General features: G+C 41.2%; 1 protein-coding gene across 1 annotated transcript in view; it reads left to right on the top strand.

Annotated features, from left to right (window-relative positions):
* Nucleotides 1-4637, top strand: part of LOC126183342 (uncharacterized) — a 907422-nt gene extending 902785 nt beyond the window's left edge. The window contains exon 24 of the mRNA XM_049925224.1: nucleotides 308-4637. Coding sequence (XP_049781181.1) covers nucleotides 308-3094 — 2787 coding nt within the window. The 3' untranslated portion in view covers nucleotides 3095-4637. The remainder of the gene's footprint in view (nucleotides 1-307) is intronic.
* The last annotated feature ends 23332 nt before the right edge of the window (nucleotides 4638-27969 follow it).

Raw genomic sequence — 27969 nt, 5'->3', positions numbered from 1 at the left:
TATTTCACTCAGCATTCTCAAATTGGATTTTCTTCTGCCTCATCATCCAACTGATTAGGGTTCTGTTTCAAATGGCCTTGATGTCAACAGGATATGAACTTCAGTCTTCCTCCCTTATAACCGATGAATCCTTCAAGGTGTTGCATATTCACACATGGTGATTTCCTTTCCTTATTTCTGCTAATTCTTTTAAGGCTTTACTGTTTTCAGAAATCATGATGCAGTATTGAGACATTTTTTAATAAGTGCTATGGATAGGATTCTTTTTAAATATGCAATCCGTCTGAATTAAATATTTTTGTTACAGGCAATTAAAGAAGAAGACAAACGAAAGGGAATCATTGGAAATCTTGGGCAAGAGGCAGCACAAGATAAACTGACCTTGTACATTCGAAGACCAAGTGATGTAAATGATCCATCTGAAGAAATCACAAGTCCTACTCCAGAGGTTACTCTGCGCCATCCACGTAGAAATACTACAGAGCCTACTGAAGCTCTGCCAGGGAGCCAACCAAATAGTCCACTTATGACACGTTCACAGCTAATTCAAAAGTACAGGCATTCAATGGATGTTCCTGGAGATTTCCTTAAGACCATTGTGAGTGAAAAACCAGACACCAAAACTGACGACGAACAGATACTTCCACCAACTGTGCCAAGGCGTCTACGAAAAACCCGAGAGGATGCATGTGTTGCTGACAAGGTTGAAATTGATTCTGATAATATTGAAACTCCTCCTGCTATACGAAGAAATTATGCAAGCAGAACAGTGCATTCAGAGCCTAGTGATCCAGTAGACACCACTGCAAGACAGTCTCCAGTTTCTCCAACTTCAGATGATCATCAGTTCCACAGACTATCGAGGCATTTAACAACAAACTCAGATACACCGTGCAGGAGAATTGCTGTGGAAGACAGAGATACCCTGAACAAAAGAATAGAGAAATACAGAGGAGACAGGGTTACAGAAAATGCAGCCACAAAGGAAACACATTTGACTGGAAACAGAAAAGCAGAATGTGCAGATGAGGAAGAAATATTGGGAGATGGCCAGTTTGACAGGTTTTCTTTGACTCGTAGGACAAGAAGATACAAAAAGAATCAAGATACATGTGACAAAGAAGCGGGAAGCACAAATGGGGAAGACACAAATACTGCCAGAAGACTTGATGGTGCTGCTCAAGAAATTGTACCAGAAAAGCAAATCATCAAGCCAAATACTCTTCGTGTACAATCATATTCCCTTAAGAGTTCCATTCCCACACAAGATGACAAAGAGAGCAGATTAAAGAAGTGGCAGGAGAATCTGAAACAGAGAGCTACCAGAGATGAGGGCAAAGTAGCAGAAGAAGCACTGGCAGATATTACAACTGTTAGTGATGAGCTTCAAAATCTTGACAGGCTACAGCCAGAGAAACAAAATTTTCATTACAAGACTACAACAGACAATCATGGTATAAAGTCAAGAACAGAAGAAGGTAGTAGTAGAAGTTCTGAAATTTCAGTAAATGGTGCTAGTACGGAGACAAGGCTGCGTCCCAGAACTGGATTATCTGCAAACAGAGAGAGAATTCGAAGCATGATTGAACCAAGACAAGTAGAAGAAGCATTGAAACTTACTCGTGGCTCATCTGAATTTTCAGATAAAAGGGAACTTGATCCGAGGAGAAGTTTTGTTTCAAAGTCAAGAAAAGATATTGAAAAATATGCATCTGTTGGCGAAAGAGAACCAAAAGTTGAAGCACTTTCATTTTCAGAAAAAGGTATAACAGATGGAGAAATGCTTGCAGCATCTCCTCAAAATTCTCGTCAAAAAAGTGATTTCATACCTGAAATAAGAATCAATGCATCAGGTCCAGGTCATCTCAAATCTGGTATTAATCGCACTGAGCATGAAATGAATGATGAAGGCTTTGAGGAAACACAAAGTTTAATTTCAGAAACTCCAAGTCATGGAACTTCTTCTGGTTGTAATTATGACCCTGACATTACTGACTCACCACGATCCCTGTCAGGTGGTTGTCAAAGCAGCAGGATTAGAACCCGGCCAGCACATGTAATAAGAGCCGACAGCAGTGGTAGTGCTGATACAAGCAGTAGCACCAATGCTGCTCAGACACAGGTTTCAGATCTACCTGCTGATCACTCAGCATCACATCATGAATTATCATATTCTAAAGTACCAGGAAGATTTAATTCAAGTAAAATTGACACAGACACTGGAGCAGTTAAAAGTAGAGGCACAAGGCATTCGGATCTTAGCAGACATCCTGTTGGTAGAAGTAGTTCATTAAGAAGCAAACATTCAAATGTTAAAAATTCTGACCAAGAAGGTCGAAGAAGTATCATACCTCTGAGGTCTAATAACCTCATTAAGAGTGATTCACAATCCAGTGTTACAAAGCCATTGCAGAAAAGGCGTACTGTTGAACGGTCAAATTCAAGAACAAGTCTTCGCAGTTCGAGAAGCTCATTAAACAGTTCTACCTCAGTGAACACTGTAAAAAATGCCCCTCAGTTATCAAAGTCTTCTAGTCGTTCAAGTGTCAGTGGGGGAACAACAAAATCAAGTGGTGATCTATCAGGTTACACTACGGCCATCAAAGCACTGACAACAAAGCTTGGAAAAGAATCAGGTGAAATGAACAGTACTTCAAAGTATACCCCCAGTAAATTTGGATACCATGGCTCAGCCAGCAGGACAACTCCAAAGAAACCACTGACACAGGTGCAGCTCAAATCAGCTTCAGGTCAACACAAGTCAGTACCAGCAAGTAGGAGCTCAAGCAGTGGTAGTAGCATTGGTCCTACAATTCGAAGGCCTCGTGTTACTTCAGGAGTGAGTACGAGTTTCAAGGAAAATGTAGGTACTCCAAGGCCTGCATCAAGTTCTTCAGTCCCTGCTAGTCGCAGTTCGAGTAGTGGAAGCAGTGTTGGACCTCCCACTGGACGGCTGAGAGCTACTGCTGGAGTCAGCCACCGTAGCTCCAATTTTATGCGTCCCACTGCTGCCAGTGCTGCTAAGGACTCAGTAGCTAATGCATCAGATATTTCAACTGCCAAACTACGATCCAGTTCCAAGTTACTAAAATGAACTAATAATTTCTGTGAATTGTGTGTGAACATATTATCTTCAGGCATAAGACATTAATATTTATTCTGTGGGTGGCGTTCCCACATGTATTTACAGCAATTAAGAAAAATGAATAATTCAAAACACAGCCTCCAAAGAAATGGTAGACTTGTAGAATAAAAGATACTTGAAAGACTGTGTAAAGTGCTTTAGTTCATGTAGTTATTATTCAGAGATACTGTAACTGAATGGTTTCTCATTTTGTATCTAACAAAGTGTACCTTTCTGAATATTTTTGAATCAGTTTTGTGGGACAATCTGAATTGTTCAGATCCTGTTTAGACGTTATATAAAATGTGCCTTAACACTAAAAAAAGTTGAGATTATTTGCTTGTGAAATAATAATGTCAATGTGTTTGTAATACCTCTTTATACATTTTAAAGTTAACATTACAATGAAATGGAATTTATTTTTAACCATACTAAACTCAAAAATAACTGAGAAAAACCTTGTTTCAATTACTAAACAACATTTTTACACAGTAAGCTTGCCAAACATAATGACACTTTGAAGCAAATAATGAGATGTTTCTAGTCAGTCCCTCAGTACATTAAAAATCACTGCTATCATTTTAAATGTTGCTATAGTACCTGTACATGGATTATATTTTGTTATACATATGTCTCTAAATTGATATATCAGTAGGCTCAAATGGCAGGCTTGCTGTTTTATGGTGAGAACTGTTACACATTTTGTTTTTTTGTTTACAATACAGAACTCTCTTTGCTGTTCTGTTTTTAAAGTAGTTACTACAAAATGTGTATTAAACTGGTTATATTTAGCAACATACACAACTGTATAAAATCCGTAGATACCTGTGTTATATCAGCAAATCAGATATTTTATCTATTAAAACCATTCCTGTAATAAATGTGCAGATATTCATTAAAGGAAATGTAGCTTGTGTTGATGATTTATGGGCACACTTCTACATAAGTTCTTCATTAACAGAAACAAATATTATGATGTGTTTTTCAGAACTGAAGAAAGATAAAAATCAAACTGTTTTTTATGGAAGAACTGAATGGTGGTGATCAAAAGATAAAGTGAGATGTGTACAACCTATAGTTCCAAATTCATGTAGTATGTTTGGCAATGAAATTGTTATTCACCCACCAACTGATAAGTTGGCTATTAATGTTTTACAAAATCACATGAAAACTTTATTTATGTGGTACTGTTCCTATAAAAAGAACTTTTTTCATTTTTTTCTGGTGAATGATAGCTTGAGACCTTTTTTTACATTGAATTTCAGTGACAAAGAATTTTTTACTCTCAAGGTTTGTATGAACAGGCATTTATAAGAAAGTAACTTTAAGTCATATGAATTACCCCTTTCACATTCAGAGAACAAACAAATTATTTATGATTCTGGTAACTTCCTTAGTACCTGCAGGGTGTATATGACATTAACAATGTGTGACAGTCTGCCAAAATGATAATTCAAATGTATGTATTTGTCATATGCACACATTTCTTAATAAACAATGTTACATCAAATAATATACTCACTCAAAATGTCTTTGTTAAAGACCATACAGTTATGAACTGGTATACTAACGGATTTTTTTAGCTGTAAGCTAACCTACTCATTGCAGCCTTGCCCACATGATACTCATTAACTGCAGTTTCACAAGAGATGCACCATTTACTTACAATTAAGAACAAGCAACATCTGGAATTTGTCCTGAAGCTAATATCTTCTCATTCTTTCTTGTGTGTCTGTTGACAATTCAACACTTCTGCTATTCAGTGAGTGATCCCCCTTAATTCCTAAGTAATTCACATTCTACCAGAACCTCCTTGCCATATTTTTACTCTGAAACAGGTTTTATTATTGTATCTATAAATATAATAATAAAATATGATTGCAACAATGATTCATTTATGTTCCATACTGGGAACCTTACCAAGGGTAAATCAGCACAGCCAGCTTCATCCATTCATTTACACATCATGTTACACAGATCTCACCAAAAAGTAAAGCAATTATGAATGTAGAGCAAGACAAGGTATACATTAACAAAATGAATCAACTGTTAGAAACTAATTCTTTTTTCTGTTTCAACAATTTATTTGATAATAAACAACTCCTACAACTACTTGAGCTTACATAGATTAAAATAAATATAACAGAACTAATGGAAACGTTGCTACTTTGAACATAGTTGTTGATTCCTCAGTTAAAATCGTTAACCACTGATAATACAGCTTGTTGAGTGACTACATATCTGTGTTGACATTTATCAAGGGATAACAGTAATCCACAGTCTGTTTATAATGAGTATTGTTACTAGTTGTACTGTTCACTGGAATTTTAGTTTTGAATTTAAAGAATTTGTGTTTTGCAGAAGGACTTACAAAAAAGATATATATTAATTTCTTTTTTAACTTGCAGAGAATGTCAATTTCTTTGTTTATAGCTCCCAACAATTGTGATGAAGACCTTTTCAGAGGAAAGTAGCACCCCACTCCAAACCATATACAATGAGACAAAGCCTTGTATTGCATTTGTGTGAATCACAGTGCACCTGGAACTGGTTTGTATCATCACTAACAAATACCAGTAAGAATTAAATATATTGCAAAGTGAACATAATAACACTAAGACTCTTGGTGAAGCATCTACACAGTGTACATTTATCTTCTTTATGAACTTATTTATTTATTTATTTAGCACCAATTTTATCACATTCTTGACACAGCACTTATCAAAATACAAGATAAAACTTTACCTACTTACTTTCATGTACACAATATAGGCACATATAAGTTCCCATATCATATTTAGACTGACACCTTTCCTATTAACATACCTCAATTCATTACAGTCAAATAAACAATGTTCCAGTTATTGTAGTATAAGTAAATAGAATTTCATGTACAATCAAACGGGGATACTTTGAACAATGTTTTCAATTTAAATGTGGTATCAGAACACACACAAACATTTTCATCAAACTGTATATGGTACTTTAGGAAATAGCCACTGAATGTTATACCTTACTTTATTTGAAAGCATATACACCACAGAAAATAATTTATTTTGTCACCAGTAAAACTTTGGGTAATTTTTACTGCTTCCACAGGATTAATGAAAAATACTTGGAAAACAAACAATGGAAATCCTGCAAGCCATGAATGACAAAACCTTCAGCTGTGGTTAGACCCAAATTCGAAGGATTTACAATTGATTTATTGGTTCATCCTATAAATCTTTCCAGATTAGTTTAGGAATGTTACGAGGTTGAGACAGGGAATTTATAATGTTAATGGATGAAACTGTGAAAGAGACGAAAGAATCTCATAGAGGAAAGGAGATGAAGTTATTGCTATTTGCCCTTAGTATTGTGGTGTGGGGAACCAACAACAAGGAGGTACAAGAGAAAATACATACCTTAAATTAAAATCCTGAGAGATATGGAATGAAACACAAATGTGGAGAAAAGCAAGACTACAGTGGTAACAGAGGAGACAGAGAAGGAAAGGGATAAATTAACATTAAAGAATAGGATATTGAAATTGTGGATAACTTTAAATATCTAGGCTATGCGATGTTGGAAAATGCAAGAATGGAGGCAGAAGTTAGCAAAAGGGTACAAAAGGGCAATGCATCTTACCAGTGGGTGAGGGGCTTATAGTGGGGAGGGAGAGTGGGGGGTAGGGGGAGGAGGGTGCCAATGAAGTCTAAGGAAGAGTTGTATGAGATGTATTTTACACCCATACTGACATATCCATCACAGACCTGGTCAATGCCAAGAAGAAGGGAAGGTCAGTGAAATGTAATTCCTAAGAGGTATGTTAGGGAAAACAAGAAGAGACGTAGTGAGAAATGAAGATATTGGGAACAAAATTGGAATAGAAAAGCTGAATGAGAGAATTGAGAAGAACAGATTAAAATAGTTTGGACATGTAAAGAGAATGGAAGGTGTAAGACTGCCAAAATAAACAAACCTGTTATAGAAGAATGGTGGAAGGACACAGGAAAGTGGAGAAGTACTATGAATGTCCCAATCCAGCTTGATGCTGGATAAAGAGGAAACAAAGATGACAGCAACTTACTTGATCAATATATCCCCAGCAGGAGTGTAAATTGACCAACACCATGATGTGTAAAAATGAATTTATGTTTTTAAAAAAATATTTTTATCAACCACAATGCAGCTGTAGCACAGTTATTCTTAGTTGTATACCACTAATGATAAAAAATATTATACATAGGTATTGAACTAAATTTGAACTTATTGCAATTTGAGGTAGCAGTAGCCTCCCTTAATCGTTCAGTTTAGAGAAAAGCCTTCGAGTTCTTTTCCTGAGAAACATAAGCCACACTTTAAAACATCTGGTTTTCTAGGAACAAAAGCTATTTGCTCAAGAGATATTGAACTTTCATCCAACAATTCTAGCCACATGAACGTATTTTCCTATTCCTTAGAAACATAACATGAAATTCTGAGCCATTTGTCACTTAATTTCACCAAAAAAGCACATTTGTGTGTTGTTGGCACATAAGTCATTACAAAGTCATTGGTTTTTACATTTTGTTAAGTCATCCTTGAATTCCCACAGATAGAGTTGCACTATACATAAACTATGGTATGTTAGTTTTGGTACAGTAAGTAAATGATGTAGTAAATGGCATGACCATCTTTGTCTTTTGTTTCTTTTTTTACGTGTTTTGCACATAAGTAAAACAGCAGATCATTCAATGTTAGTCCATAGTGTATTTTATATCCTTACAAAATATAAATTGCATTTTATAAGTAATAAAAATTTGTTGATTGCATAACTTATGCACTTTTACAAAACCATAGCAATTACTCTTGATGTAAGTACACTTTACACTCACAAACATAAGAAAAATCTATATAAATATTGTTGTTATTTTTTATTCAATAGAACATTCTTCATCATGATCAAAGTCAAGAGTTTTCTGTTATTATTAATAATCATGAATGGAGTTTATGAATACCAGAAATGTCTTTTATATAAGCTCTATTAAGTATTGAAGCAATATGTGATTTTTTTTTTTTTTTTTTACTTTACCTTTTTCGAGGAAATCGTATTTTCTAACGCTGTATGGTAACAGACTACTTTTTTTTATTATTACTACAACATTCCTCTGTTTCACATTACAAATCAATAACTTTCCATTAATACCTGAATTAAACATTGACAGTTTCAATTTTGCTATAATACTATTTATTTTTAAGTAACAGAGAGGTAGCTACCCAAGTAGCTCAAAAATGTTCCATAGGCTACATGGCCCTTTATATATCCTCCCTCAGTTTCTAGATGATTCACTGCTTCTGGTTTCTAGGAAATATAGTAAGGCACTTATTGCATACACAAACAAAGGGATTGAAATAAGGTAGCCCAATAGGTAAGCAACATACCTAACATGCAGGTAATGCAGTTATGATGCTACCTGATAAAGGCTACTTACAAAAACTACTGTTGTCTACATGTACTTGTTATGATAATCTACAGTAGCCTATTGTAGCTTTACAACTCTAGCCCCAGGACTTCAGCAGTGCCTCCTGCCATTCTTTGCACATTATGGAAAAAAAGAGTGAAAGGAAATAACCAAGGTGGTTAAAAACAGCAATAACTAGAACTGCGAAGAAGAGCAAAATAAGTGAATAAGATATTAGACAATCATACCCAATTTTACCTGTATTTAATGAATGGAAATGTAGAACATTGTCCTCACTGGAAGGGGAATCGGGTTCATCTATTAGGTCCTCCAGACACAAACTCTTCCCTGCTGTGACATTTACTCTGGAATTGTCTCTGGAAGGTTGGGTATTTTCCGCATTTCTCATGCATTTCAAAATATCTATCAATGCATTGGACACCATTGGCATAATATCACACAAGACAGAGTTGTTTTGTCTGAGTAGTTGGCTCAGTACCTGCTCTGGATTAAAAACCCAAATAACACAGTTTTGTATCCTGAAATAAGATTCTGGCCTACAATTTCATTTCTTGTGAGTATTTTATCTCATCATATAGAGTTGATAATAAGGTCAGGAAATTATCTTTTGGCCAAGCAACTTCCCCAGTCATCCAAACTTTGTCTCCAATATTTCTTTAAGGGGTCATAAATGATCCATCCAGTGATTGTCACATATGTGTGGAGTTGTTTGAGATGTATGCAGCTGCTTGTATGGCTTCAGGAGTGAAGTTGCAAGAGAGATTATCTCCAATAAGCACAACTTTGCCCCCAAGTGTTTTAGTATGTAGAAGAAATGATTTCATGAATTAATCAGTAAAAACAATGGTATCAAACTAGCCGGAATGACTTTGATTGTACCTGGTTTTGCTGGGACCCTCTCTCATCCAGGATTGCCACATATGTTCAGACTTATAAATTACACATGGAGGTAGAACTTCTCCTGTTTCAGAGCCAAAAAACATCAAAGAAATACTGGTTTTACTGCTGTTCTTTAACTGTTCTGCATATTTCACTCTCTTCACTTGAAGACACATTTCTTTACACCTAGATCACCACAGAGGTTGGTTTTATCAAAATTAAAAATTCTCCGTGGGGGAACAATGATGTCTTAATTTTCATCTTGAAAGAATTGTTCCAAATTAGTGAAATATTCCTTCATTACCTCTGGCATTATTCTTGCTCTTTCACACCTGATATTCTGGCAGATATGAAATGTGGCATCCATGGATCCAATGGAGTTCGTTCAAGGCACCATGACGACCAAGGTGTATCGTACACTGGTTGCAGACCACGTACACCCCTTCATGACGATCATCTTTCCCAACGGCAGTGGCATTTTTCAACAAGATAATGCGCCATGTCACAATGGCAGGATTGTGATGAAGTGGATCTAGGAACACAGTGACGAGTTCCAGTTGATGTACTGCCCCCCCCCCCCCCCCAAGACGCCACAGCTGAATGCAACTGGAGAAATCTGGGATCTGACTGAACGTGGCGTCAGATCTCATCTCCCCCCCCCCCCCCCCGAATTGATGGGACTTGCGTATACAGATGTATCGCCATCTCCCTCCAGCGACCTAACAAGACCTCATTGCTTCCATACCTAGATGCGTCGCCGCTGTTATTCGTGCCAGAGGTGGACATATCGGCTATTAGGTATGTGGTCATAAGTGCTCTGGCTGATCAGTGTATGCAGTCGCCAAAACGTGAAGCACAAAACCTTCAGAGATGGAAAAGTACTGTGATGTGGCTGCATTGCTGTGGGAACCCCTCAATACAGCATCCTTGTGCTACTCTTCCATTGCAGTTTACCCATGCAGGAGGTGCATGTCGCCACCTCTTCATTAATAAACCTATTCATACTACTGTGTATTCTTATTAACCTACAACTAACACTGCCAGAAAAACAAACCCGAGGCAGGACCGAGCAGTACCGAATGCAAGCTTCATGACAAAGAGTAAAGTGGGCATTATTATTGTCAACTGTAAGTATCGTTAGTGAATGGAGTAAGTTTGTCCCTAAACAAAGCACACCGCGCATATGGTTGACTGTTGTGTAGGTATTTTCAGTACAATACTGGGTGGTTATAATTAAACTTTCCCTATTTAACACGTTATAACACGGAAACTAATTACTGTACGAGTACCAAACCTGGTAGCGTTAATGACAAGGACATGGGGAAGAGAAATAATGCAGCATTGATTCATCTGAAACATTTTTAACGTGCTGCTATGGTACATCATACCATTACATAACGTTACCATTATTGCTACAAAATGGGCTCAATATGGCGCCATCAGTGGCCAGAAGAGTCTGAAATCGAGGGATTACATTCTGCACAGAAGAACGAAGCATGTCTGTTGGTATGCTGGCTACGTCTCTTGATATCCTGCGCTTCAGATCAGCACATGTGTGAATGTTCCCCTGGTAAACCCTGTCCTTTAGGTAGCCCAACAACCAGAAATCACAAGGACTGAGATCAGGTGATCGTGCCGTCCAAGATTTGGAAACGATCGAGTGATAATTCCATCTTTTCCAAATGTGTTTCAGAAAAGCAGATCAACTTCACGAGCAATGTGCCGTGGGGTCTAATCTCGCATCAACACTGTTGGGTTCAATACGGATCTCCCCCGTAGGGCGAGTATGACATACTGGCAAAGCATATCGCAGTAACGCTGGCCAGTCACGTTGCACGTCTTTGGTCCTTGAGCTCCAACCTGTTTAAAAAAGAATGGGCCAATGATGAACGTATCCGTGAAGCCACACCGTATGATGACACATTCACCATACAGAGGAACTTCACACACAGTGACTGGAGATGAAGATTCCCAATTCTGTGTGTTCACTTCCCCCGTCAGAGAAAAATGAGCTTCGACTGTCTGTAGGATGGTCCGGAGCCAGCCCTCGTCAACTTCAATCCTTGCAAGAAAGTAGAGAGCAAAGTGAACATGTCTTTATGCGTCCTGTGGTGCAAGCTGCTGTACGATATGGATCTTGTATGGATACCATTTGAGAATGGCTCAACTGTTGTGACACAGCACGCGCACTGCCTGACTCTCGGAAATTGCGCGCAGCGTTGTCTGCCATAGCAACAGCGATTTTATGAACCACCTGTGGTGCAACCGGTCGTCGGCCTCACCCCGGAGTGACGCTCAGTTCTCTAGTTGATTCAGACTTCGTCATCACGCTCCGCGCAGCAGGTGGAGAAAGAAGACCCTTACGTAATCCTTTCAGCCAGCGATATTCTCGAAGTGCAGCTGCAGTATTACTGTTGTTTTGATAATAGGGCTTCATCAATAGTGCCCTGCTCATTTTGTCCAAGGTTATGTTGGCACGTCAACAAGTGCACTATGACTGATCGAGCGTGTGAGTCTATGAATCACGATGACTGATCCTGGCCATAGTTATAACTGGACGGTGGCACTGTGACACATGGAAATCGTGCACCCCATACTCTGGACATTAATGTTACTGTCGTGTCTAGACAAGACAGCCTAGACACAATGAGAGGAAGCCGAAAGGCACGCGCTTAAACTCACGCAGGCTGGCGTGAGGTCTGAAACAGGATACGTAATGAATGCTATAAAGAAAAGTACGTAGCTTCTGGAATACTTAACTTTAATCCACATTTGTAGAACATCGCTCTTGATGATACATTAATAGAATCTCAATATCAATTGAATACGGCGCCTTGCTAGGTCGTAGCAAATGTAGCTGAAGGCTATGCTAACTATCGTCTCGGCAAATAAGAGCGTAGTTGTCAGTGAACCGTTCCTTGCAACGTCGGCTGTACAACTGGGCTGAGTGCTAGGATCTGTCTCTAGACCTGCCGTGTGGCGGCGCTCGGTCTGCAATTACTGACAGTGGCGACACGCGAGTCCGATGTATACTAGCGGACCGCGGCCGCTTTAAAAGCTACCACCTAGCAAGTGTGGTGTCTGGCGGTGACACCACAGTTACCAAGTTTGAAACTCGTATGGTAATTAGTTTCCGTGTTATAACGTGTTAAATAGGCAAAGTTTATTTATAACCACCCAGTATGCACACACTGCCTTACCAAAATAGTGAGGCACCCAGAACACATGGTTGGATTTAACTTCATAACGTACAACCTTCGGCGAGTATGTGAATCATTAGAGTCGAATATTCTTTGTGACAGGTAGAACGGCCACCAGAGTACATTTCCTTTTACATCGACATCTACATGGCTACTCAGGGCTCATCGAACTACCTTCACAGTAATTCTCTATTACTCCAATCTCAAACAGTGCGCGGAAAAAACGAACATCTATATCTTTCCGTGCGAGCTCTGATTTCACTTATTTTATTATGATGAACGTTTCTCACCGTGTAGGTCGGCGTCAAAAGAATATTTTCGCATTCGGAGGCGAAAGTGTCTGATTGAAATTTCGTGAAAGAGGTTTCGCCACACGAAAAAAGTCTTTGTTTTAATGATGTCCATCCCAAATCCTGTATCATGTCTGTGACACTCTCTCCCCTATTTCGAGATAATATACGAGGTGCATTCAAGTTCTAAGGCCTCCGATTTTTTTTTCTCCGGACTGGAAAGAGATAGAAACATGCGCATTGTTTTAAAATGAGGCCGCGTTCATTGTCAATACGTCCCAGAGATGGCAGCACCGTACGGCAGATGGAGTTTTATCGCCAGCGGCGAGAATGAAAACTGTTTTAAATACTTAAAATGGCGACGTTTTCCTTACTTGAACAGCGTGCAATCATTCGTTTTCTGAATTTGCGTGGTGTGAAACCAAATGAAAGTCATCGACAGTTGAAGGAGACATGTGGTGATGGAGTTATGGATGTGTCGAAAGTGCGTTCGTGGGTGCGACAATTTAATGAAGGCAGACCATCGTGTGACAACAAACCGAAACAACCTCGGGCTCGCACAAGCCGGTCTGACGACATGATCGAGAAAGTGGAGAGAATTGTTTTGGGGGATCGCCGAATGACTGTTGAACAGATCGCCTGCAGAGTTGGCATTTCTGTGGGTTCTGTGCACACAATCCTGCATGACGACCTGAAAATGCGAAAAGTGTCATCCAGGTGGGTGCCACGAATGCTGACGGATGACCACATGGCTGCCCGTGTGGCATGTTGCCAAGCAATGTTGACGCGCAACAACAGCATGAATGGGACTTTCTTTTCGTCGGTTGTGACAATGGATGAGACGTGGATGCCATTTTTCAATCCAGAAACAAAGCGCCAGTCAGCTCAATGGAAGCACACAGATTCACCGCCACCAAAAAAATTTCGGGTAACCGCCAGTGCTGAAAAAATTATGGTGTCCATGTTCTGGGACAGCGAGGGCGTAATCCTTACCCATTGCGTTCCAAAGAGCACTACGGTAACAGGTGCATCCTACGAAAATGTTTTGAAGAACATATTCCTTCCTGCACTGCAACAAAAACGTCCGGGAAGGGCTGCGCGTGTGCTGTTTCACCAAGACAACGCACCCGCACATCGAGCTAACGTTACGCAACAGTTTCTTCGTGATAACAACTTTGAAGTGATTCCTCATGATCCCTACTCACCTGACCTGGCTCCTAGTGACTTTTGGCTTTTTCCAACAATGAAAGACACTCTCCGTGGCCGCACATTCACCAGCCGTGCTGCTATTGCCTCAGCGATTTTCCAGTGGTCAAAACAGACTCCTAAAGAAGCCTTCGCCGCTGCCACGGAATCATGGCGTCAGCGTTGTGAAAAATGTGCACGTCTGCAGGGCGATTACGTCGAGAAGTAACGCCAGTTTCATCGATTTCGAGTGAGTAGTTAATTAGAAAAAAAAATCGGAGGCCTTAGAACTTGAATGCACCTCGTAAAACGTGCTGCTCTTCTTTGAGCTTTCTCGACTCATTAATCCTATCTGCTAAGGATCACAGACCATGCAGCAGTACTTCAAAAGTGAAGGACAAGCGTAGTGTAGGCAGTCCTTTTAGTAGATTTGTTACATTTTCTAAGTGTTCTGCCAAAAAAGACTCAGTCTTTGATTTGCCTTCCCCACAACATTTTTATGTGTTCTTTCCAATTTGTTCGTAATTGTAATTCCTAGGTATTTAGTTGAGCTTGAGGGCTTTAGACTTGACTGATTTAACGTGTAATCGAAGTTCAACGGACTCATTTTAGTATTTTTCGGACGACCTCTCACTTTTCATTGTTTAGGGTCAACTGCCAACTTTCGCACCATACAGATATCGTTTCTAAATAGTTTTGCAATTATTTTAATCTTCCGATGACTTTACTAGACAATAAACGACAGCATCTTCTGCAGACAACCTGAGACGGCTGCTAAGATTGTCTCCTTGCTCATTTGTATAGATAAGGAACAGCAGAGAGCTTGTAACACTACCACGGGTAACGCCAGAAATCATTTCAGTTTTACTCGATGACTTCCCGTCAGTTACTACGAACTGTGATCTCTCTGACAGGATATCACGAATCCAGTCGCATAATTGAGACTATATTTCCACAAGTGCGCGTGGTAGGCACGTGGTCCACGGCGTCTTGTAACGGTGCGCGGCTCCCCCCGTCGGAGGTTCGAGTCCTCCCTCGGGCATGAGTGGAAGTGTTGTCCTTAGCGTAAGTTAGTTTAAGGTAGATCTTAACGGCGAAACCTAAACGGATTTATTATTTAGGTCTGACTCGATATTTCCCAACGGGTCATAGTCCCTAACATAGGAGTTTCTTCGTATGAGTGCAGTATCTGCTATCATAGTAGCGAATAATGCAAGAAGACAAATACCTGCGAGTAAAAATTTATAGTGACATGACACACAAGAATCACATAGCCACACGAGTAAAGCAAATGGTGTGCTTCTAGAAACGACAACTCGTCAAGAATATAACTGCTTTACAGAAACCACTGTATCGCGGCATATTAAAGAAAAGGTAGACAAAATAGGGGTGACAATGGTGCCCAAGTTAATATGTGCCTTAAAGAACAAAATGTGCGCTTTAGACGCTGATCTGTGGTCTGATAACTACAAGAAGAGAAATTTTTTGACTGTGACGTCGCATTATGTGAATGATGAGTGGCAGCTAGAAACGCTTGTTTTGATAACAGCCGAGTTTCCGGACGTACCTAAGACAGGAGAGAACATACGGCACGAAATCGAAGAGCGGACGCTTGAGTTAGGAATTAACAAGAATGATCTTACGAAATGTTATTTTGTCACCGACCAAGGAGCTAATATGAAGAAGGCACTTGAATCTTACGACCGTTTGTCTTGCTTTGATCACTGCTTAATGACTGCGCTTCGTCACACATTTCAAGATTCGCTTTTAGAAGACGAAGCCCCTGAAATCCTGTCGTGTCTACTATCAGCAAGAGCTGTAGTAGGCTATTTGAAGAGATCGGGTCACTCGCGGCGTCTGCGGCACTCTGTGAAGCAAGAAGCTATAATTCGGTGGAACAGTACACTGTTAATGCTCAATTCCGTCATAAGTCAAATCGACGATATTCGAGATCTACTAGAATCCCGGGGGCAATCGACACTCTTAGAAACCTTCCAAGAAGGATGCGTACGAGACGTTGTCGCTTTTCTAACCCCCTTTAAATAAGCGAGTTTGGATTTGGAAACTGGAAAGGTAACAACGCTGGAACGTGTGCTGCCGTGGTACAAGAGTCTGTTACATCATTGTGAACCAATAGATAGTGACAACGAGGTAAGAACACCTTCTATAGGTTACGATCCATTATACAACTGTTGAGTGCAGTTATGTACACTCCTGCAAATGGAAAAAAGAACACATTGACACCGGTGTGTCAGACCCACCATACTTGCTCCGGACACTGCGAGAGGGCTGTACAAGCAATGATCACACGCACGGCACAGCGGACACACCAGGAACCGCGGTGTTGGCCGTCGAATGGCGCTAGCTGCGCAGCATTTGTGCACCGCCGCCGTCAGTGTCAGCCAGTTTGCCGTGGCATACGGAGCTCCATCGCAGTCTTTAACACTGGTAGCATGCCGCGACAGCGTGGACGTGAACCGTATGTGCAGTTGACGGACTTTGAGCGAGGGCGTATAGTGGGCATGCGGGAGGCCGGGTGGACGTACCGCCGAATTGCTCAACACGTGGGGCGTGAGGTCTCCACAGTACATCGATGTTGTCGCCAGTGGTCGGCGGAAGGTGCACGTGCCCGTCGACCTGGGACCGGACCGCAGCGACGCACGGATGCACGCCAAGACCGTAGGATCCTACGCAGTGCCGTAGGGGACCGCACCGCCACTTCCCAGCAAATTAGGGACACTGTTGCTCCTGGGGTATCGGCGAGGACCATTCACAACCGTCTCCATGAAGCTGGGCTACGGTCCCGCACACCGTTAGGCCGTCTTCCGCTCACGCCCCAACATCGTGCAGCCCGCCTCCAGTGGTGTCGCGACAGGCGTGAATGGAGGGACGAATGGAGACGTGTCGTCTTCAGCGATGAGAGTCGCTTCTGCCTTGGTGCCAATGATGGTCGTATGCGTGTTTGGCGCCGTGCAGGTGAGCGCCACAATCAGGACTGCATACGACCGAGGCACACAGGGCCAACACCCGGCATCATGGTGTGGGGAGCGATCTCCTACACTGGCCGTACACCACTGGTGATCGTCGAGGGGACACTGAATAGTGCACGGTACATCCAAACCGTCATCGAACCCATCGTTCTACCATTCCTAGACCGGCAAGGGAACTTGCTGTTCCAACAGGGCAATGCACGTCCGCATGTATCCCGTGCCACCCAACGTGCTCTAGAAGGTGTAAGTCAACTACCCTGGCCAGCAAGATCTCCGGATCTGTCCCCCATTGAGCATGTTTGGGACTGGATGAAGCGTCGTCTCACGCGGTCTGCACGTCCAGCACGAACGCTGGTCCAACTGAGGCGCCAGGTGGAAATGGCATGGCAAGTCGTTCCACAGGCCTACATCCAGCATCTCTACGATCGTCTCCATGGGAGAATAGCAGCGTGCATTGCTGCGAAAGGTGGATATACACTGTACTAGTGCCGACATTGTGCATGCTCTGTTGCCTGTGTCTATGTGCCTGTGGTTCTGTCAGTGTGATCATGTGATGTATCTGACCCCAGGAATGTGTCAATAAAGTTTCCCCTTCCTGGGACAATGAATTCACGGTGTTCTTATTTCAATTTCCAGGAGTGTACATTGGGTTTCCTTTTCAGCTCATGGCGAAAATAAAAAGGAGAGCAGCATACTTCATCACAGAGAAGTACAAAATTGAGGCTATCCATTACGTTGCCACGGTTCTATGGCCATCACGGCGTCATTTGAAGAAACTCACAGCAGACGAAAAGCGAGCCGCTTATGCTGAAGTTCGATGATTGTACTCGGAACTGCCCGTAAATGGTAAGGTTCATTCACTGAAACCAATTAGTAAACGAATGTTTGTTTGTCTAATCTGCCATCTTTCGTTAGATCAACATTTATTACGTCTACAATGTGATATTTGGGAAATGTTTCGCAGCTTAAACATTCCACAATGCGTTTTGATGTAATTTGTGCGGTATATATAAAATGTCACCGTAAATATAGTCGTTTAGTAACCAGTAATTCTAACTACGGTGTATACATATTGGAAGGTGACAGGAATATCTTACGGATGTTTTCATTCATGTTTAGAGTCCATTCAAGCAAACAGTGACCAAGTTCTTCCCATGAAAAAGTCCAGGATGGACTGGAGTTCGGATGAGGACGACGAAGATGGACACACAGTTACTACCAATGAACTCGACAGGTACCTTTCGCTCTCCGACTGTAGCTGTGCCGAAGGACAAGTTTTGCAGTGGTGGAAAACGCACGCGGGGTTATGTCCAAGGCTGTCGGTAGTAGCCAGAAGAGTTCTCTGTATTCCTGCCACCAGTGCTGCCAGCGAGAGAAATTGTAGCCAGGCCGGTCACCTGCTGTCCAGCAAACGATCGTGCTGGTATCAGACAAGGTGGATGATCTCTTATTGATCCTTCACAATTACGTAAGTATTCACAACATACCACGTAATCACAAGGAAGGAAACATTCCTCAAACTCTATAAATGTATGGTTCCAATTTCATTGACTTCACAGGAAGAAGTTCAAACCGCGACTGTAGTAATAGCTCCAGGAACACAAATGACGCCTGTGTATCAGGGAGCACCAACACGAAAAACGAATTGTATAGTCACGATTCACTTGTAACGTTATTTACAGGTCATAATTTGTTCAGAAATTAACGTTTGTGCAACAAAATTTCGTGAAACTCCGTCATTCCTTCCCGATCCTGCATCCAACGTTAGTACAACGTACACGTGGCCGAGTTTGGAGATGGGCTACGCATAGTCTACTGTGTTCCCGTTTTTCTACCGAACGGAACAAAATACTAAATAAAGATGTGGTGTCACCGCCAGACACCACACTTGCTAGGTGGTAGCTTAAATCGGCCGCGGTCCATTAGTACATGTCGGACCCGCGTGTCGCCGCCATCAGTACTTGCAGACCTAGCGCCACCACATGGCAGGTCTAGAAAGACGGACTAGCACTCGCCCCAGTTGTACGGACGACATTGCTAGCGACTAGACGTACGAGGCCTTCCTCTCATTTGCCGAGAGACAGTTAGAATAGCCTTCAGCTAAGCACATGACTACGACCTAGCAAGGCGCCATTAGCCTTACCTACTTTGAGAGTTATAGTATAAATGTCTCAAGAAGAACGCTGTATTCATCAGAGAATAAAAGTTAAGTATAAAGCAACTACGTACTTTTCTTGCTACCATTCAATAGTTATCCTGTTTCAGACTTCACGCCCGTCTGCATTAGTTAGCGTGCCTTTCGGCTACCTCCGAGTGGTGTGGCTGTCTTGCTACGCCACAACAAAAGACATTACAGTTTTTAACGTTACAATTACTGGAATACATGATAACATCAAAGGCGACACTCCAGTAGCCTGCAACACATTAACAAACATCAAATGTAACATATACAAGTGTATTGTTTAGGTAATAGAACTGGTAGTAAACAACGATAGACATTTGTAAAAGAAATAAGTGAGTGGTTAATGTGAAGCGGTGGCCTCTGATCTCAAGGAGTGTGACGAAGCGACGCTCGCTGGCACAGAGTCCACCGGTTCTGGCGACCGGCCGAGCGTTTGGCGCACTCGCCGCGCGCTGGCGATCGGCCGCCCACAGCCGGCGGAAGAGGACTCCCGAGAGCCACAGGGGCGAGCGCGACACGCCGCTAAAAATCGGAGATAATGCAGACCTCTAGATCAAATTCCACGTTAAGGGCGGTCTGAGTTGCATTTCCAGTCCACATCCAATTTTATCGACATACAGAAGCTCAAATAAAAGATGGAATAAGTGTCCTGTGACCCTTCATAGCGTCTGTTTCGTCGCTAGAAATAAATAACTAGTATAAGAAAGATTATAAGAGTCGAGGGGCATGAAAGGGAAGCAGTGGTTGGGAGAGGAGTGAGACAGGGTTGTAGCCTCTCCCCGATGTTATTCAATCTGTATATTGAGCAAGCAGTAAAGGAAACAAAAGAAAAATTCGGAGTAGGTATTAAAATTCATGGAGAAGAAGTAAAAACTTTGAGGTTCGCCGATGACATTGTAATTCTGTCAGAGACAGCAAAGGACTTGGAAGAGCAGTTGAACGGAATGGACAGTGTCTTGAAAGGAGGATATAAGATGAACATCAACAAAAGCAAAACGAGGATAATGGAATGTAGTCAAATTAAGTCGGGTGATGCTGAGGGAATTAGATTAGGAAATGAGACACTTAAAGTAGTAAAGGAGTTTTGCTATTTAGGGAGTAAAATAACCGATGATGGTCGAAGTAGAGAGGATATAAAATGTAGACTGGCAATGGCAAGGAAAGCGTTTCTCAAGAAGAGAAATTTGTTAACATCGAATATAGATTTAGGTGTCAGGAAGTCGTTTCTGAAAGTATTTGTATGGAGTGTAGCCATGTATGGAAGTGAGACATGGACGATAACTAGTTTGGACAAGAAGAGAATAGAAGCTTTCGAAATGTGGTGCTACAGAAGAATGCTGAAGATAAGGTGGGTAGATCACGTAACTAATGAGGAGGTATTGAATAGGATTGGGGAGAAGAGAAGTTTGTGGCACAACTTGACTAGAAGAAGGGATCGGTTGGTAGGACATGTTCTGAGGCATTGAGGGATCACAAATTTAGCATTGGAGGGCAGCGTGGAGGGTAAAAATCGTAGAGGGAGACCAAGAGATGAATACACTAAGCAGATTCAGAAGGATGTAGGTTGCAGTAGGTACTGGGAGATGAAGAAGCTTGCACAGGATAGAGTAGCATGGAGAGCTGCATCAAACCAGTCTCAGGACTGAAGACCACAACAACACAACAAGAAAGGTTACTGATGGTAGAGGTCCCACATTCCGCCACTCCTGACTTTATTGTGGTTCAACCTAACGTCTACTTGGTAGAGAAGGAATATTATGTTTAATGTGAATTTCAGACCACAATGCCATTATACCTCCTTCATGTGTCGCTCCCTATTAAAAATCATCAGCAGAAGTTGGAATTGATCCCAGAACATCACCATAGCACCCTAGCATCAATCCAACAGACAACAAAATCATCTGCTCCGAAACTCATTATTCTATCATAACACCGTTGCGGCACATTCGATGAGAATTCTGACACACAGGCTCCCTGTAGTGGTTTGCAGCATGTTCAGTACATTCATTTACTTGGTTGACCGAATCGCCATAAACTAGCTGCCTCGGCTACCCAGTGCATTCATACGACTCTATTTTGTAATCACCGAAATAAAATCACGTAGCTGCCATCTACACAGAACTGCCAACAGAGTAGGATGCAGAAATTTAAACAGTAAGTGTTCCTTTCAATTTGAGCTAGTCTATTGCGTTCTGGAGGAACTGTTGTTGACTTTTGGAGCTACTGTATCTACATGACTGCTAGTAGCGTAACGGTAAGCGTAGATAATCCGTCGCGAGTTCTGTTACATTCGCTGCTACATTTTTTAAAACGCAATTCAGCTGTCTGCTGAAGTTATCAATTTAATGGAACTTTGAACATAATTCCCTACACTTCTCAACCCAAAATAGTCGCATGTGGAAAAAGCACTAACGTTCTTCAGTTCTTTTCAGGTTTAATAGACGGCCAAGCAGCAGATGCATTTCGGAGCTTTTGTATTTTGTATTTTGTATTTTCTACATTAGCTGTCGTCTGGTAGAGGCATTTTATTCTTCTTTAAACCATGTTTGACAGCTTAACTCAGAACAAGTTTTCTACATGCATGTAATCAATAAACACCATGTGCATTGTCAGACTATTATAGATAACTTCAGAGAATTCCCGTATATCGTTGATGATTAATTTCTATCTCATGTTTAGTATTGTGTTAACAACAGTAAAAGAAACCTTACGAAAATCGTGCACTGTATTATAAGAAATGAAATAAAACTACCCACGATAAACTTACGACTAAAGTCGGTTTTAATAAAACTAAGTATCTCTACAAAAGCGTGCCTCTATTGGCTCGAATTAGTAAAATACTACTCACTTAGATTTCGATTGGGTCTGTGTTTAATTGGTATGCTGTGTCATACTCAACAGGTATGCAAATGTGGCATTTCATAAATAAAGTTATACATTCCTAGAAACCCAAAATTAGCTTGTCAGCAGCGTAAAGAGGCGTTACCTGTTGTGCAGCATTGTAAGATTTTCACCACTGGACTATAAGCTGAAAGTATTTTCTTGCGATTTCCTTATCGATGTTTGATCTGACTGCTTGTAGCTCTTTCACAGAAGGGACAAAAACGTTACAGTCTGCGAGACTGGAACCGCAAGCCAGAACAGACGCTTTCTCACAGGTCAGCATGTCCCCACAGAGTTAGCGAACAGATATTTCTTGCAGCTTCTTCTTACGAGCCCAATAGTCGGTAGAACTTGTAAACCGCTATTTAAATGACGAGATTAGTAGCGATTTCCACGTGCAACGGCTTTCCTCGGCTGAAAACCGTAAATTTACAATCTTTTGTACACCTCAAGCGATAATAACTCAGATTATTCAATGGAAATGACAGGAAAAATTAAGTGAACTTTAAAGCTTAATTCCGTGCACGCCAGAAAGTAACTCGTCGATCACAGAGTTGCCAAACATACCTTGCCTTGTTCCCAAATCTCAGTTACACTACCAGCAGGAAGAAGACGAACCGATGTGATCCTACAGTGGGCTGGGAAGTGACCATAGCTGTCGTTTCAGAGACGCTCCTGCTATGACCTAGAATACGTAATGCGTCTGATTCGCATTTCTGTAACTTGGTTTAGGGACTGGAGCGTAGTTACTAATAATACTCAGAACTGACTGCAAACCAAGCATCATAAATCAGTAACTCTCATAGTTGTTTTTATATTTCTTTCGTAACTGTACTCAAAACTAAGAAACTCATTCACGGAAGTTATCGTGCCTCGCCAATAGTCGAGCACACCAAACAAATAAAAAAAAATGTGTGTATGTGTGTGTGTGAGAGAGAGAGAGAAAGAGAGGGAGGGAGAAGAGAGAGAGAGAGAGAGAGAGAGAGAGAGAGAGAGAAAGAGAAAGAGAAAGAGAAAGAAAATTAAAAATGAATGAGAGAGAGGGTAAAAAATTGATGTAAAGAAATTGAATATCGGTATGTAAAAGAATCTTTCATTAAAATGACACAGCCGCGCGGGATTAGCCGAGCGGTCTCAGGCGCTGCAGTCATGGACTGTGCGGCTGGTCCTGGCGGAGGTTCGAGTGCTCCCTCGGGCATGGGTGTGTGTGTCTGTCCTTAGGACAATTTAGGTTAAGCAGTGTGTAAGCTTAGGGACTGATGACCTTAGCAGTTAAGTCCCATAAGATTTCACGTACATTTGAACATTTGAAAATGACCCATTCCACATCATTACGAAATGTCGTATTCATGATCTATGGAACAAGTATTAATCTAATCTAATCTAATCATATCATATTGCTGACTAGACGTGAAGAGTCATGAATTACCGAAATTTTCGCTAATTTCAGTAACCAAATCTAAACTTGAAAGTAAAAGACGACAGTTTTTGTAATAAACCGGGACTCCTATCAAGACCCTTTCATCCCTCTTAACTAACGACGAAAGATGTTTGATATACCTCCATTTACAAGCAACAAAGTGTGTATGCATTTAAAGATGAAGTGCATAATGTGAAGTTCTGTGACGGAGATTCGAACCCAACTCGTAATCGGATTGTTAACTAAGTAAAATCAAATGTTACTCATCGGTTTTTCTTACCACCTGCTAAGTGTTTGAATCTAAAATAAGGATACAAATTTTTGTGCCAGAGCGACAATTGAACCGCACTCCTATCGTCCACGAATATAGCTTAAGTATGAATTGCTTACTCACCAACAGTAAGATGTGAGCGTGTTTGACCAGAAATTGTTGGCAACACATGAACAGACATTAAAAATGCACGTTAATTTTCACTAGCAGGCCGGTGTGCACGTGATAGGGCTTGAAATGAAATTATGAATATTTTTGTACTGGATCATGAATCGGACCCACATACTTAACTTTGGAAGAGACCTGGAGAAGATTGCAGTCTTGGAAAAAGAAACGAAATGATTGAACTATACTGTTCTGAGAGATTCAGATCCTCAAAAGACGAGATACGAATTCGAATCACAGTCCAACACCAAATTTTTCAACGCCTCTAGTTCAATCAAGTACAAGTAAAATAAGAGCCCTGTTCCTTTAAATGGCTATCGGTTCATCAAATAAAATAAAATTTTCCTATGTAAGTAAGTTTACTGACTACGGTATTTGTGTTTACCATGACCTCCACCTATGTCATTTCCCAACGTAAACCGGCTCTGCCCAGTTGGAAATGAAGGAACGTGATGTTTCAAGCGGATTCTGGATTATAACATCTTTCTCTTGAGGTTACCAGAGGTAAAGTAAATGTGTTCGTGCCTCTTAAAAGTAAATACCTGAAACCACGCATTGCACTTGTGATAGTTCGTCCCACCAGACCATTGTGGCCACATTTCCCAGCCTCAGGAGTGTGCTATAACGGATGATGTGCTTAGCTTACAAAATTGGTCACGGCGGAAAAAATGCGAGTCTATTAAATGGTTAAGTAGAAGCAGCTTCTGACTTGGAGATTATGCTATTCTCATGTCAGCAGGATGGAAAGACTCTTCTAGGCATCATAGCCTCGATGTGAAACCATTTTGAAATTTTCACTAACTCAGGAAATTTCTTAGTTCGAGAAAATCCACTGTGAAGTGTGAAGTTACCGGATAATTCGATTATTACCGTCATTATTACTAACATTTTCTTCATACCACTGCTGGAACACATGTGCTTGAAGATCATTTAAGGCCTTTTGGTTGCCCAAGAACAGGTTCTTTCCCTGTCTGAATCTCTTTCATGTTAATATCAAACATCAACAATTACTCGTAGATTACATTAAAACTAAAGTAATTGATGAAGACGTTACTTGATAACAAAAACGCGCTGCCTTTCTTCATTTACTTTCGCCTAGAAATGGCTGTCGAATACTGGCTTCCGATATACGTCGCTGTCAGTTCTTCCATATGATTTGGTTGACGTGACCTGTTTCAAGTTGTGTATGACGGAGAATGTTTTAGAAAATCAATTGTTTTCCTTTGCAATAAACAAAAAGATTTTCATTCTAAGCTATCCAAGTTCAAAATTTTCGCAATATTAGTTCAAATTTAATATTCGCTTCTATAATGTAGGAAAGTATTTCACAGTTGCTAAACCCGCATCCGACTCATTGTCCTTACACTTACTCGCTGACGATAAATTCTAGCTCAGAGTAACACCAGTTTAAGTAACCTAATGTAGCGAAGACTGTTTGCCAGTGCTCTTTCTCACAGGAAACTATGCAATTCACTCATTGGGCTCTATAAGTACACTGTAACAGTAATTTCTGTGTGTATGCAATGCATACGGATTGTAGAATTTAGTGGTGCTCTCTCTTCCACTTCTGTATACAATATGCCTGACCTAAACGGGGCCTTTATCATTACAGGCCCTGGGCGGTCCAACATTATACTGACAACCTCACTGTTCGTTTTACCTGATTTTGTAATCATTTAAAGAAAACAACATGACCTTCCAGTGGGAGACATTTCGTCCCCCTTTTCCTTCTGTGAAATTTGTCAGTAAGCTTTTTGCCTTCCAACCAGCGAAATGCGGCAGAGTACGGCCGCTAAACAATTCACAAACCACGATTTAGTGCTGTTAAAACGATTTCTTTAAACACTGGCTTAGCTGAAGGAATTTAGTTTCTTCTTAAATCGTCTTATGCAACAACGTTCACAGATATCTCAAATAGATAAGCTCTTTATCCAGGTACAAAGGTTGTAAAACAAACTTCCCACAGTTTGTGTCAGGTTGATTTTTTCGTCTGATAACACTGCGTAAGTATTTTGTGTAAGAGGTATTACAAGTAGAGTTCCTGTAGCTGTGGGAATCATTGGTTCAAAACGAGTTTGACACCAGTGGGAATAGCACTGCTAAATATTCAAAATGATTGTCAACCTAAGTCTGAGTTCATCTACAAACTGAGGCGTATTTATAATATTGAAGCTAGGCTGTGTATCCTTGTCTTCCTTGCGTGGGCGTCGGTAGGCGTAGCAATTGATACTTAAGCTATATTAGTGGACGATAAAGAAGAACGATAGGAGTGCGGTTCAAATATCGCTCAGGCACAAAAATTAGTGTCTGTCGTCTGTTATTTTCAAGTTTAGGTTTGATTACTGAAATTAGCGAAAATTTCGGTAATTCATGACTCCTCACGGATAGTCAGCAAAATGATATGATTAGATTAGATTAGATTAATACTTGTTCCATAGATCATAAATACGACATTTCGGAATGATGTGGAATGGGTCATTTTCAAATGTTCAAATGTATGTGAAATCTTATGGGACTTAACTGCTAAGGTCATCAGTCCCTAAGCTTACACACTGCTTAACCGAAATTATCCAAAGCACAAACACACACACCCATGCCCGAGGGTGGACTCGAACCTCCGCCAGGACCAGCCGCACAGTCCATGACTGCAGCGATTGAGACCGCTCGGCTAATTCCTCGCGGCTGTGTCATTTTAATGAAAGATTCCTTTACATACCGGTATTCAGTTTCTTTACATCAATTTTTTACCCTCTCTCTCATTCTTTTTTAATTTTCTCTCTTTCTCTCTCTCTGTCTCTTTCTCTCTCTCTCAGTCTCTCTCTCTTCTCCCTCTCTCTCTCTCTCACACACACACACATACACACTTTTTTTTATTTGTTTGGTGTGCTCGAGCATTGGCGAGGCACGATAACGTCCGTGAATGAGTTTCTTAGTTTTGAGTACAGTTACGAAAGAAATATCTAAACAATTATGAGAGTTACTGATTTATGATGCTTGGTTTGCAGTCAGTTCAAATGGTTCAAATAGCTCTAACCACTATGGGACTTAACTTCTGTGGTCATCAGTCCCCTAGAACTTAGAACTACTTAAACCTAACTAACCTAAGGACATCACAAACATCCATGCCCGAAGCAGGATTCGAACCTGCGACCGTAGCGGTCACGCGGTTGTAGACTGTAGCGCCTAGAAACGCTCGCCCACAACGGCCGGCTGCAGTCAGTTGTATTATTAGTAACTACGCCCCAGTCCCTAAACCAAGTTACAGAAATGCGAATCAGACGCATTACGTATTCTAGGTCATAGCAGGAGCGTCTCTGAAACGACAGCTATGGTCACTTCCCAGCCCACTGTAGGATCACATCGGTTCGTCTTCTTCCTGCTGGTAGTGTAACTGAGATTTGGGAACAAGGCAAGGTATGTTTGGCAACTCTGTGATCGACGAGTTACTTCCTGGTGTGCACGGAATTAAGCCTTAAAGTTCACTTAATTTTTCCTGTCATTTCCATTGAACAATCTGAGTTATTATCGCTTGAGGTGTACAAAAGATTGTAAATTTACGGTTTTCAGCCGAGGAAAGCCGTTGCACGTGGAAATCGCTACTAATCTCGTCATTTAAATAGCAGTTTACGAGTTCTACCGACTATTGGCCTCGTAAGAAGAAGCTGCAAGAAATACACTCCTGGAAATGGAAAAAAGAACACATTGACACCGGTGTGTCAGACCCACCATACTTGCTCCGGACACTGCGAGAGGGCTGTACAAGCAATGATCACACGCACGTCACAGCGGACACACCAGGAACCGCGGTGTTGGCCGTCGAATGGCACTAGCTGCGCAGCATTTGTGCACCGCCGCCGTCAGTGTCAGCCAGTTTGCCGTGGCATACGGAGCTCCATCGCAGTCTTTAACACTGGCAGCATGCCGCGACAGCGT

This window comes from Schistocerca cancellata, chromosome 4 (assembly GCF_023864275.1).
Source record: "Schistocerca cancellata isolate TAMUIC-IGC-003103 chromosome 4, iqSchCanc2.1, whole genome shotgun sequence".
Lineage (NCBI taxonomy): Eukaryota > Metazoa > Arthropoda > Insecta > Orthoptera > Acrididae > Schistocerca > Schistocerca cancellata.
Note: the sequence above shows the minus strand (reverse complement) of the source record. Positions and strands in the feature narration are given on the sequence as shown.